This window comes from Chiloscyllium plagiosum, unplaced genomic scaffold (assembly GCF_037043375.1).
Source record: "Chiloscyllium plagiosum isolate Xiang-an unplaced genomic scaffold, Cpla_swu_hap1 HiC_scaffold_5, whole genome shotgun sequence".
NCBI classification, from domain to species: Eukaryota; Metazoa; Chordata; class Chondrichthyes; order Orectolobiformes; family Hemiscylliidae; genus Chiloscyllium; species Chiloscyllium plagiosum.
Genome location: NW_028270143.1, coordinates 67,488,636 through 67,502,168, shown reverse-complemented (window position 1 = coordinate 67,502,168; position 13,533 = coordinate 67,488,636). Strand labels below are relative to the sequence as shown.

Here is a 13,533-nt window from a genome sequence, read left to right as displayed (position 1 = left end):
ACTAAATGAAGTTTTACTCAACCAAGGCCTTGATTGTTAGGTTTTCATTTGGACGGTATAAAGCAAAGCTCTGTTTGTAAGTGTGATTTGTTTATAAGAGGTGCAGCTTGTTCTTTGCCTAGCTGAAGTGCCTTTTGATAATGAAGCTATTATTCCAGGCCACTAACATTACAGGGCTTGCTTATTTCTCTTTTTGCTTTATTGGCAGCTGAGTATTCCATGGCTTGTCTCTTCTTATTCCTTAATAAATAAATAAATAATCTTAATAATATACAAGTATTTTGCTCGGTAACAATTAAAGCCGTTGTATAAATATACATTCTGATGTTTTGGGTTGAACGTTTTCTTTTTCACACCCTCTGAGATGTTAGTATGATTTGTATATCAAATGGTGAGCTATAGGTTGTTACCTTTTAGTTCTAAATTGATGTTTGTCTATGACTGTTAAGGATCTCTTCATGCGATTTTCTTTAAAATGGCTGTTCAGTGAAATCAGTTACTCTTCCATTTGGCTGGGCTCCATTCAAATGTAGATCCTTGCATGGCCTGGTGATTTTACATACCACCTATTTATCTTGCATTGTGTCTATGATCAGACTTCTTTTCTCTTCAGAGTAGACAAAGCAGGAGGCTGGAAAAACACAGCAAGCCAGGCAGCATCAAGAAGTGGAGAAGTCAACATTTCAGATGTAACCCTTCTTCTGGACTAAAGGTGGGTGTAAGGGGGGAGCTGCAGATAAAGGGGGGTTGTGGGATATTGGGTGGGGAGAAGAGCTGAGTGAGGTGAGGTAGGAATTGGTGAACACATATAGAGGGTATGACCTTGTTGGTTGATGGGAGGAATGAAATCTGGTTGGTAGCTGGAAGGAAGGGTCAGTCCAAGAGGAATGGAATGGAGGATGTGCAGCTGGAAAGGGAGTAGGGAATGGGAAGGGGCTATTTAAAATTGGACGACTCAGTGTTGAGTTCTCCGGGCTGTAGGCTGCCCAGGTGGAAGATCAGGTGTTGTTCCTCCAATTTGTGGTCTGATTCTCAGTGGCAATGGAGGAGGTCAAGGATGGTCATGTTGAAGAGGGAATGGGAAAGGGAATTAAAACAGGCGGTGATTGGGAGGTCAGGTTGGCCCTTGCGAGCACGGCTGAGGTGCTCAGTGAAACCTGTCCTTCATTTATGTTTGATCTTACCGATGTCGAGATCACATTGAGAACACCGGATACTGTATCCCAGTCACTGCGCATTTCAATTCCCCTTCCCATTCTCTCTCTGACATGACCATTCTCAGCCTCCTCCATTGCCACAGCGAATCAGACCACTAATTGGAGGAACAACACCTCGTCTTCCACCTGGGCAGCCTGCAGCCCAGAGGACTCAACATAGAGTTCTCCAATTTCAAATCACTTCCCTTCCCATCCCCTTTTCTTCCCTTCCATTCCTCTGACTGACTCTTCCTTCCAGCTACCAACCAGATTCATTCCTCCCATTGACCAAGCAGGCCGTAGCCTCTATCTATGTTCACCTATCACTACCTCACTACTCAAGCCTTGTGGCACCCAAAACCCTCCCCCACCAACCCTCCCTTCTCTGCAGTTCCTCTTACACCCACCCCAATCCTGAAGAAGGGTTACACCCAAAATGTTGACTGCTCTACCTCCTGATGCTGCTGTCTTGCTGTGATCTTCCAGCCTCCTGCTTGTCTACCTTGGATTCCCACATCTGCAGTTCTTTTGTCTCTTTTCTCTTCAGAGCAATTTCTCTTCAGTGGTGTGCAGTGAATTGTCGGGCAGTGGGAGTGTCGGTTAGCTCACTTGGCTGGACAGCTAGTTTACGATGCTGACTGATGCCAGAAGTGTAGTTTCAATTCCCATATTGACTGAGATTGCCAGGGAGGACTTTCCTTCTCAACCTCTCTCCTTGCCTGAGGTGGGGTGACCCTCAGGTTCAACTACCACCAGTCACTTCTCTGATGAGAGAGCACCCCACTGAATTGTGGAAGAAGATAAAGATGATCTGAGTATCATCCTACTACTCTCATTTGTGAGAATGAAACTTACAAACGTATTGAAATAAATAAAGCATTATACTCTTATTTTCATTTCTCTTGGAGTACATGCAATGCAAAATTTGGCAATGTGTAGGCAACAAATCATCTACATTTCATTTTGCTTGCGCATATTTTAAGAAAAGTTAAATGTTGGCATAACCTCAGCTGCTTCAGACTTGAAGATGAAAGATGATAAGGAGTCAATAAAACAGTGGGATCAATTTTAGGAGGCTCGAGAAATAAATTGGCAAGGGGTCATTTTATGTTTTAGCCTTTGCTGGTTCCTTGCCTTCATTCCTTGACTTCTTTAAAATATTCAAACAAGTTGGTAGGATGCAACTTAATGTGTGGAAGCTGAGTTGGGTGCTCCTGATGCAGTCTTCTCTGTCTCAGTGGTTGTAGAATGTGTTCCTAATTATTCGTAATTAACCACCAGGATGTTAATAGAGGATTCACTGAATGTCAAGGAGCGGTGGTTAAATTGTCTCTTTTTGGAGATAGTCATTGCCTGATATTTGTATGTATGTATGTTATTTGCCATTTTTCAGTCCACCTTAGATGTTGTGCAGATCTTGTTGCATTTGAACATGGACTACTTCAGTATCTGAGGAGTTGTGAATGGTGTTGAATATTGTGCAATCATTGGTAAACATTCCACTCTGACCTCTATAATGGAGGGAAGGATGTTGATGAAGCAGCTGAAGATAGTTGGGCCTAGAACACTATCTTATGGAACTCCTGAAAAAGTGTCCTGGAGTGGCGATGACTGACCTTCAACAACCACAACCATTTTCCTATATGGCAGGTATGTCTCTAACCAATGGAGAGATTGCAGTCTGATTCCGGTTTTGCCAGGGAACCTTGATACCACACTTGGTCAGATGCGGCCTTGATATCAAGGGCTGTCACTCTCTTCTCATCTCTGGAACTCAGCCCTTTTGTCCATGTTTGAACCATAGCTGTGATATGATCAGGGGCTGATTGGCCCTGGCTGTACCCAAGCTGGGCATCAATGAGCAGGTTATTGCTGAGCAGATGCTGTTTGATAGCACTGTTGATGACATCTTCCATCACTTTGCAGATGAGTAATAATTCGCTGCGTTGGATTTGTCCTTTTTTTTGTGTACAGAACATACCTGGGCAATTTTCCATGTTGTCAGTGTTGTAACTATACTGGAACAGCTTGGCTAAGGGAGCGGCAAGTTCTGGTACACATGTCTTCAGTGCTATTGCTGGAGTATTTCCAGGGTCCATAACCTTTGCAGTATCCATTGTCCCTAACTGTTTCTTGATATCACATGGAGTGAATTGAAGTAGCTGAAGACAGATATCTGTGATGCTGGTGACCTCTGGAGGAGGCAGAGATGGATCATCCACTCTGCATTCCTCAGTGAATATTCCTGTGAATGTTTCAGCCTTATCCTTTGTACTGATGTGTTGGGCTCTTCCATCATTGAGAATGGGTATATTTGTGAGCCACTGAGTTGTTTAATTGTCCACCACCTTTCACAACTGGATGTGGCAGGACTGCAGAGCTTGGATCTGATCTATTGATTGTGGATCACTTAGCTCCGTTTTATCACTTGCTGCTTATGCTGCTTGGCATGTACGTAATCATGTTCAGTGGCTTCACCAGGTTGATACCTCAATTTTAGATAAGCCTTGGTGCTGCTCTTGGCATGATCTCCTGCACTCTTCATTGAACCAGGGTTGATCCCCCGGATTGATGGTAATGGTTCTGTGTTGGAATACAATTCTGCTGCTGTTAATGAGCATCATGGATGCCAAATCTTGAGTTCAAGATAATGTCACACATCAAAATGTGAAGGTGGAACTTTGTCTCCATAAGGACTATGTGGTGGCCATTCTTACTAATACTGTTATGGCCAGATGCATCTGCAGCTGGCATGTTGGTGAGGATGTGTCAGGTATGTTTTTCCCTCTTGTTGTTTCCTTCGTAATCAGCTGCAGACCCAGTCTAGCAGCTATTTCCTTGAGGACATCAGCAGCTTGATCAGTAGTGCTACTGTTGAACCACTCTTGGTGGTAGACGTTGAAATCATTGAGTTAATGTTGAAATCTCCCAGGGCTACTCTCTCATGACGATACCAAAGTGCCGTCACCTCTGTGGGGTCTGTCCTTCCAGTAGGATAGGACATACCGAAGATGGTGACGGTGGTGTTTGGGACATTGTCTGTGAGGAATGATTCCATGAATATGACTAAGTCGAGTTGTTGTTTGATTAGTCAGCGAGTCAGCCCTCCCAATTTTGGCACTAATCCTCAGATATTAGTAAAAAGGACTTTGCAGCATTGTTTGCAGCTGTTTCTGCTGTAGTCTTTTCTGATGTCTAGGTTAATGCCAGGTCATCTGTCCAGTTTCATTGCTTTCTTGAGACTTTATAATGATTGGTACAACTGAGTGGCTTGCTCAGCCACTTCAGAGGGCACTTGAGAATTAATCACATTGCTGTGGGTCTGGAGCCACGTGTAGGTCAGACCAGGTAAGGATGGCAGATTTCCATCCAAGAAGAACATTAGTGAACAAGATAGGTTTCATGGTCAATTAGATTCTTAATTTCAGATATTTATTTCATTCATATTCCACCACAGTGGGATTCAGATCCAACCCTCAGAATAATATGGGAGTTTTAGATTAACAGTCTAGCGATAAAACCACTAGGCCAGCGCCTTCCTTCAACTTGCAGAGAATTATGTGCTTTTAATTTATAGCAACTTTTGTTTTGATCTTACTTGTTACTGTACATGACTGAGGCAGCAGTTAATATTGGTATTGTCAAACATGCTTTCCAATAATGACGTTATCTAAACATTGCCAATGTTACAGATGAAACAATTGTCTTAAGGATATTTTTATGTAATAATGGATAGCATTTCATTAATTGGCTGAATTTTGAAACCATGATTAATTGTGTAATTTGGCTCTCATTTAAACAAAAATAAATGAAGGAATGGCTTTTTTTCCTTCAATAAATAATTAAAATATAAATTTACGTAAACTTTCTTTCAATTCTTTCAGAGCTCCACCCATCTCTCTCACACCTAATGCTCACTATGAGCAGGTCATGACTGCATTTGGTGGAAAAGGCTACTTTGTACAAACACCAGAGGAGCTGCAAAAGGCACTTTCTGCATGTTTAGCAGACCAGAAACTGCCATCACTTATTAATGTGATGATTGACCCATCATCTGATAGAAAGAAACAAGTAAGTGTATTTGAAGGAATGAGTTTTGTATACGTGGAACAATTTTGAGGTCCGCTAATTCTTAAGGATTTGAAGCAGCCATTGACATTTTGAGGTTGGAGAAAGTTGAAAGATTCTGATATGTGAATGAACATATCTATAGTTAATCACATTAAATTGCTATGTATGTTTAGATGATTGTGTATTTTGTAGAGTGTATAGTATTTAGAGTGACCTCCTGTGGTGATGATTATACTCTTTATCATGAATCTTTTAAATTAAATTTGTGTTTGGTAGTGATGTTCCAGCAACACATCAAGATAGTGCCAATAGAATTGTTGCATTCAGGATTTTTGCAAGACTACCCACACAGACAGTTTTTAACTTTCAGCCAGCTGTCTGGAGAGGATGTGTGATAGGGGTCAGCTGCTTTCCTATGGAAAAAGCTAGGTAAAAACAATATCTGCAGATGCTGGAAACCAGATTCTGGATTAGTGGTGCTGGAAGAGCACAGCAGTTCAGGCAGCATCCAAGGAGCTTCGAAATCGACGTTTCGGGCAAAAGCCCTTCATCAGGAATAAAGGCAGTGAGCCTGGAGCGTGGAGAGATAAGCTAAAGGAGGGTGGGGGTGGGGAGAAAGTAGCATAGAGTACAATGGGTGAGTGGTGGAGGAGATGAAGGTGATAGGTCAGGGAGGAGAGGGTGGAGTGGATAGGTGGAAAAGGAGATAGGCAGGTAGGACAAGTCATGGGGACAGTGCTGAGCTGGAAGTTTAGAACTAGGGTGAGTTGGGGGAAGGGGAAATGAGGAAACTGTTGAAGTCCACATTGATGCCCTGGGGTCGAAGTGTTCCGAGGCAGAAGATGAGGCGTTCTTCCTCCAAGCGTCTGGTGGTGAGGGAGCGGTGGTGAAGGAGGCCCAGGACATCCATGTCCTCGGCAGAGTGGGAGGGGGAGTTGAAATATTGGGCCACGGGGCGGTGTGGTTGATTGGTGCGGGTGTCCCAGAGATGTTCCCTAAAGCACTCTGCTAGGAGGTGCCCAGTCTCCCCAATGTAGAGGAGACTGCATCGGGAGCAACGGATACAATAAATGATATTAGTGGATGTGCAGGTAAAACTTTGGATGTGGAAGGCTCCTTTAGGGCGTTGGATGGAGGTGAGGGAGGAGGTGTGGGCGCAGGTTTTACAGTTCCTGCGGTGGCAGGGGAAAGTGCCAGGATGGGAGGGTGGGTTGTAGGGGGGCGTGGACCTGACCAGGTAGTCACGGAGGGAACGTTCTTTGTGGAAGGCGGAAAGGGGTGGGGAGGGAAATATATTCCTGGTGGTGGGGTCTGTTTGGAGGTGGCGGAAATGTCGGCGGATGATTTGGTTTATGCGAAGGTTGGTAGGGTGGAAGGTGAGCACCAGGGGTGTTCTGTCCTTGTTACGGTTGGAGGGGTGGGGTCTGAGGGCGGAGGTGCGGGATGTAGACGAGATGCGTTGGAGGCATCTTTAACCGCGTGGGAAGGGAAATTGCGGTCTCTAAAGAAGGAGGCCATCTGGTGTGTTCTATGGTGGAACTGGTCCTCCTGGGAGCAGATCCGGCGGAGGCGGAGGAATTGGGAATACGGGATGGCATTTTTGCAAGAGATAGGATGGGAAGAGGTATAATCCAGGTAGCTGTGGGAGTCGGTGGGTTTGTAAAAAATGTCAGTGTCAAGTCGGTCGTCATTAATGGAGATGGAGAGGTCCAGGCAGGGGAGGGAGGTGTCAGAGATGGTCCAGGTAAATTTAAGGTCAGGGTGGAATGCGTTGGTGAAGTTGATGAATTGCTCAACCTTCTCGCGGGAGCACGAGGTGGCGCCAATGCAGTCATCAATGTAGCGGAGGAAGAGGTGGGAAGTGGTGCCGGTGTAATTATGGAAGATCAACTGCTCTACGTAGCCAACAAAGAGACAGGCATAGCTGGGGCCCATACATGTGCCCATGGCTACCCCTTTGGTCTGGAGGAAGTGGGAGGATTCAAAGGAGAAATTGTTAAGGGTGAGGACCAGTTCGGCCAAACGAATGAGAGTGTCGGTGGAAGGGTACTGTTGTGGACTGCTGGAGAGGAAAAAACAGAGGGCTTGGAGGCCCTGTTCATGGCGGATGGAGGTGTAGAGGGATTGGATATCCATGGTGAAGATGAGGCGTTGGGGGCCGGGGAAACGGAAGTCTTGGAGGAGGTGGAGGGCGAGGGTGGTGTCTCGAATGTATGTGGGGAGTTCCTGGACTAGGGGGGATAGGACAGTGTCGAGGTAGGTAGAGATGAGTTCAGTGGGGCAGGAGCATGCTGAGACAATGGGTCGCCAGGGTGGTCAGGCTTGTGGATCTTGGGAAGGAGGTAGAACCAGGCAGTGCGGGGTTCCCGGACTATGAGGTTGGAAGCTGTGGGTGGGAGATCTCCTGAGGTGATGAGGTTCTGTATGGTCTGGGAGATGATGGTTGTGATGGGGGTTGGGGTCATGGTCGAGGCGGCAGTAGGAAGAGGTGTCCTCGAGTTGGCGTTTGGCTTCAGTGGTGTAGAGGTCAATGCGCCAGACTACCACTGCGCACCCTTTATCTGCTGGCTTGATGGTGAGGTTGGGATTGGAGCAGAGGGATTGGAGGGCTGCGCATTGTGAGGGTGAGAGGTTGGAGTGGGGGAGGGAGGTAGACAGGTTGAGGCGGTTAATGTCCTGGCGGCAGTTGGAAATTAAGAGGTCGAGGGCAGGTAATAGGCCAGCGCGGGGTGTCCAGGTGGATGCAGTATGTTGGAGGTGGGCAAAGGGGTCCTCGGAAGATGGGTGGGAGTCCTGATTGTGAAAGTAAGCTCGGAGGCGGAGGCGACGGAAGAATTGTTCGACGTCACGGCGTGTATTAAATTCATTGATGCGTGGACGGAGGGGGATGAAGGTGAGTCCTTTGCTAAGGACTGATCGTTTGTCCTCAGTGAGGGGAAGGTCTGGAGGGATGGTGAAAACTCGACAGGGCTGGGAGCTGGGATCTGGTGTGGGTGTGGAGCTGGGAGTGGGGGCAGAACCTGTAACTGGAGTGGGTGTGATGGTGGGGGGATTGGGGGTGGAGTCATGAGCAGAGGTAGTGTTCCCCTCGGGGTTCTGGGGGGTGGGGATAGTGACAGTGGGGTCTATGGGGGGCATGTCAGCAGAATGCAGGTGAGTGGCGCTGGTGGGGGCAGAAGTGGTGACAACGGCAGTAGGGGTGGCGGAAGTCACTGAGCATGTGGCATCAGCAATGATGTGAGAGGCGGAAATGATGTCACGTGTGATGCATGAGGAATTGTGAGGGGTGGAAGTGGTTGTGGGAGTGGCCATGATTGGGGCGGAAGTGACATCATCAATCAACGTGGGGGTGGCAGCTGCATCAGCCACATGGCTAATGGCGGAATAGGTTCCGAGGCCAGGGGAATCTTCTGGAATGTTTGAGGAGCGCTGGTTATGGAGGTGGGTGGATAAAAGTTTGTTGTACTTGCAGTTTTTGATGTTTGAGATGGAATTGAAATACTGTTTGTTGAGAGTATGAATTCTCCTGAGGATGTAGTACAGAGTGGGTCCTTTGAGGAGAAAGTGGGGACTGCAGATGCTGGCGATCAGAGCTGAAAATGTGTTGCTGGAAAAGCGCAGCAGGTCAGGCAGCATCCAGGGAACAGGAGAATCGACGTTTCGGGCATAAGCCCTTCCTGAAGAAGGGCTTATGCCCGAAACGTCGATTCTCCTGTTCCCTGGATGCTGCCTGACCTGCTGCGCTTTTCCAGCAACACATTTTCAGCTCTGATCGCCAGCATCTGCAGTCCTCACTTTCTCCTCAAAGACTTCAACCTACTGCGAATCCTCTTACAAGGATGCCTTCCTTGAAGAAGCTCTCTTCCTCCCTCTACAAAGATTTCAGTGAGTCCCTCTCTCACTGCACCCCCCAGGTCATCTCCTCTGCACAGAAGCTCTTCAGCCACATTCTCAAACAGACTCGCTACCACAGCCATATCTCCTTCCTCAGCACCTGCCTACGGAACCGACTTATCCTGCACGGACTCCGGATTACGTTCCGACCAACCAAACTTGGACCCAACCAGGACAACCAGTACCTACAACAAATCCGAAGCCTCCAGCAACAGACCTCCCTCCGGATCCTTCGCTCCACGCTTGCAGCCATGCGCCGCTACCTACATTCCCTGCAACTCGATCTACCCCAGCTCAGGACAACACTCTCACAGACCTGCAAAGGACCTCTACTGTTCTTCATCCACAGAAGGATCCATAAACTAAACAAACAGTTCTTCCTAGCCATATCAGAAATTAAAGACAGTAAGTACCAAAAACTTTCATGTACTTACCCCCACACTCCGGATTCCTCAACCATTCCTGAAGGGCTTATGCCCGAAACGTCGATTCTCCTGTTCCCTGGATGCTGCCTGACCTGCTGCGCTTTTCCAGCAACACATTTTCAGAGTGGGTCCTTTGCAATTCTGAGAGAGTGTGGCCCTCAGCTGAGGCAGGGCTGACTGTAGAGAGGTTAGGTGCCGGCGCATTGCTGCAAGTGTGGAGCGGAGGATCTTGAAGGAAAACTGTTGCTGGTGTTTTTGAATCTGTAGTCTGTATTGTTTGTCCTGTTCGGGTCCAAACTCTGCTGGTTTAAAGGTGGTCTGGAATCCATGTGGGATGAGTTGGTTACGGAGGCAGGCACTGAGGAAGCAAATGTGGCTGCGTTGGAAAGGAAGGGTCGGCCAGTCATGCTTTGGAAGAACAGCATTGCCAAGAACCCAAGAATTGGCGCTCTCTTGTCTGTCATCTCAGTTTCAGTTGGCAAATGTTGTTGAGGAATCCAAAGAGGAGAGGATTTAGGAGATGATAATGTATTTGCCAGTGAGATAGAACATGTAATCATGACATTCAATAATCAGTGGAATAGTGAGTTACATCCAATTCAAACTAAAAGGATATATTGAATAAACTAAACAAATTCAAAGAGGATAAAACTCCTGGTCTGGATGGCTTGTAGCTATGTATAGTGAAAGAATCTAGGGAAGAGATTAATGCATTTGTAAATCCAGATAAACTACATTTGTTGCATTATTAATATCTTATCTGTTTCTTATTTCCCCCAAAAATTCTATAATTGTGGTCAAGCAAAATTTTCCCTTTTAATATCAATGCTGACTCTTCATTATGATACTTCTGGGTGTTTTTATTGTCATCTTTAGTAACAGTTCTATTATTTTTTTAAACTACTGATCTTAAACTGGCTTATCGTCAGTTGCTGTTATATTTTCTGTTGCCCTTTTCAAGTATTGGGATTATTGTAACTATTGACCAATTCTCTGGCACTACAGCTTATTTCTGACAAATAATTAAATATGAATAGTAATGCTCTTGCTGTTGTAAGGCCAGAGAATGTGGGTTAAGGGACAAGCAGGCAGAATGGATTACCAACCAACTTCAGGATAGAAGGCAGAGCATGGAAATAAAGTGTAGTTTTTCAAAGTGACAAAAGGTTGAAAGCAGTATTCTGCAAGGATCAGTGTTACAGCCACTGCTGTTCCCAGTAATGATTTGGACTTTGTTATCAAGCTTACAATTTATAAATTATGTAAATGGAGAGGATTAACAATAGTGAGAAGGACTGCAATAAATTATGGGAGGACATTAATAAACTTACCAAATGAGCAAATGTTTGGCAAATGAACTTGAATGCAGATAAATGAGGGTTAGTACATTTTGAGAGGAAGAATAGGGAGGTTACTTACAACTTGGAAAATGCAAGTCCTGTTGGAGTAGAGGCACAAAGGACTCTTCAGTTAGTTAAAACTACAAGTATACAAGGTATGCTAAACCAGTGTTGAACATTGATGAGACTGCACTTAGAGTGCAGGTTTAGTTACCATTTTATAAATAGAATAGAGAGGCACTGGAGAAGATGCAGAGTGTATCTGAAATACATGATTATATATATCAAGAAAAGATTGACAGGCTGGATCTCTTTGCTCGTCATAAAAGAAAGTTGAGGAGTGACTGAAAGAGCCTTTGCAAATTACAAACTGTTTTGGTACAGTGGATACAGAAAAAATGTTTCCTCTTATAGGGCTGAACATAACCAGAGGCCATTAAAAGGAGATGGTCACCAAGAAATCCAAAAGGGATTTCAGAAGAAAAATCTCACCACCTGAAAAATGGTGAAAATGTGGAACTGTCTACCACATGGAGTGTCCAGGCAAATAATGTAGATGTATTTAAGGATAAATTAGACAGCCTAATGAGGGGGAATGGATGAACATAGATAGGGGTGGCGCGATTAGAGTGTAGCTGCCAGCATCGACAGTTGGACCAAATAAGTGGGTTTATATCATGTGTAATCCTATGATTAGAAGGTCTAGGTTTAATTTTGAAGCAATAAGTTAAAAATAGTTGCAGTGCATTACTCAAAAGGATCTGAATGTGAAGGTTAGATCTCTTTATTGGTTCAATATCATGGTCATGTATTTTGGTGAAGGTGAGAAATGGGGTAGGGTTAAGAAATGTTGGTGTTTTTGCCGATTCAGATGTGACGTAATTTCTTCTGCATGTAGAAGTGCAAGTGGGGAAAAACTACTACAGTTCCAATTCACCTCTTAGCTCTAACTGATTATTGGAAATCACGTTCAACTGCAGAACATTTTGTGTGTGCAGAAGCAATGCTGACATTTTCTTTCCCAAATTTATTAAACATTATTGAGGATTAAATCATCAATCAATGTGTTGAGAGATGGTATTAATAACATTACTAGATTTTGTAGAGTAAGTAGCCAAATAACCTTTTACTACCTTTTGACTATATGCTGTTATGGTGTTTGCTTTCAGGACTTTACTTGGCTGACTCGTTCCAATATGTGACTGGAATAATTGGCAAAACCAAAGCAGAATAAGCCAGGCTAACTGGAAAACATATGTTAGTGACATCATTTTGTGTACCAATTTGCAAGTTGAAATTTTGGCAAGATTGTATGCTTATATTCTTTAAAGAAAATGTGATTACTGTTGATTCTGAATTAGCTGAACTTGGGATGGACCACAAGAATAAATTAACTTTATATTGCTACTAAGGTTGTGATCGTGAAAGTTTCTGAAGCAGAGAAGTTGATAATAATCTTTTGTCTTGCCAAAGAGGAAAGTAGGTTTAGATTGCTGGACAATAGACCAGAGTCAATTTGGGAAGCAGTAAAGATGTTATAATTCCATTGTAAAATTGTATAAATAACTGTAAAACACTGCCATTAACTACAACCAGAAAATAATCTTATACAATGTTTAGACTGATACCTGTAACTAATACTGCATTCTTTTCTCTTAACTTCTATTACAAAATGAAACACAACTTTCTGTTTACATGATATTCCAGCATAATGTAGCTGGGAAACTGTACTTCATAGAAATAAAACATAAATGATTTTAAGTTCCATTTTTATTGTGCTGAAGTGAGTTATTTGATCATTAGATTTTAGGCATTTATAGTTTAACCGTATAACCATTATAATGCTATGAGGAATTTTATATAATTACATTGTAATTTTAATAAGCCATCTTGCTGAAGAAAGCTGTCACAGATATTTAATATTTGTTTCAAAATGATATTGGCCTACAGCTTCAAGTCTTCGTGTAACTCATGACTTGAGGTCTGCAATCAAAACTGGGTATACTGTAAATGAATATCTTAATTTGCTGGACCAGTAAAACGAAAGCTAATATTTAGCAAATTGCAAATATAAAATGTAAGAAATTTAGATCAGATATGTTTCTTCCTATTTAGGGAATATATTTCTAGATTTAAAAAGTATATATATCTTAAGGAAACTAGTTGTATTTAAAGGTTTTAACTATTTGATTAAGTAAAACATAGGATTATTGAGTATTCAAATTGAGTAATGATGCTGTAATTTACTTTGGTATGATGGTGGGTTTTAGCTTGACTTCAAATTTCAAGAATATTTTTAACATCTATAACTATGTATGACTTTAATCTCGGTGTGCTAATTATTTAAAAGTAGAATTTTTAAAAAAATTAATTAAACTAAGTGAATGTCTACTATAGAATCATTTGACATTATGGTATCCTAAAACTGAATCAAGCATATCAATTTGTATGTATATAATACATCAAATAATTAATATAACATTTTTGTTTAAGACAGCTTCTTTGCATTCTACTGATCTTTATTGTTCTTGTAAATAATGGTGTTTGGGGGAGGGAGACAAATTTTAGCTGGCACAGACTCCACAGCTGAACTTTTATTATTTTCAT

At 43.4% G+C, this 13,533-nt stretch overlaps 1 protein-coding gene across 2 annotated transcripts in view; it reads left to right on the top strand.

Annotated features, from left to right (window-relative positions):
- Positions 1–12,693, top strand: part of hacl1 (2-hydroxyacyl-CoA lyase 1) — a 107,777-nt gene extending 95,084 nt beyond the window's left edge. Inside the window, exons 16-17 of one of the 2 annotated variants that reach the window (XM_043690167.2) lie at positions 5,081–5,267; positions 12,096–12,693. In XM_043690167.2, the coding sequence (XP_043546102.2) occupies positions 5,081–5,267; positions 12,096–12,128 (220 nt within the window). In that variant the 3' untranslated portion in view covers positions 12,129–12,693. Of the gene's footprint in view, positions 1–613; positions 713–5,080; positions 5,268–12,095 lie in introns of those variants that run through there. The other variant, XM_087987258.1, reaches the window with a different exon arrangement.
- Positions 12,694–13,533: the final 840 nt, after the last annotated feature.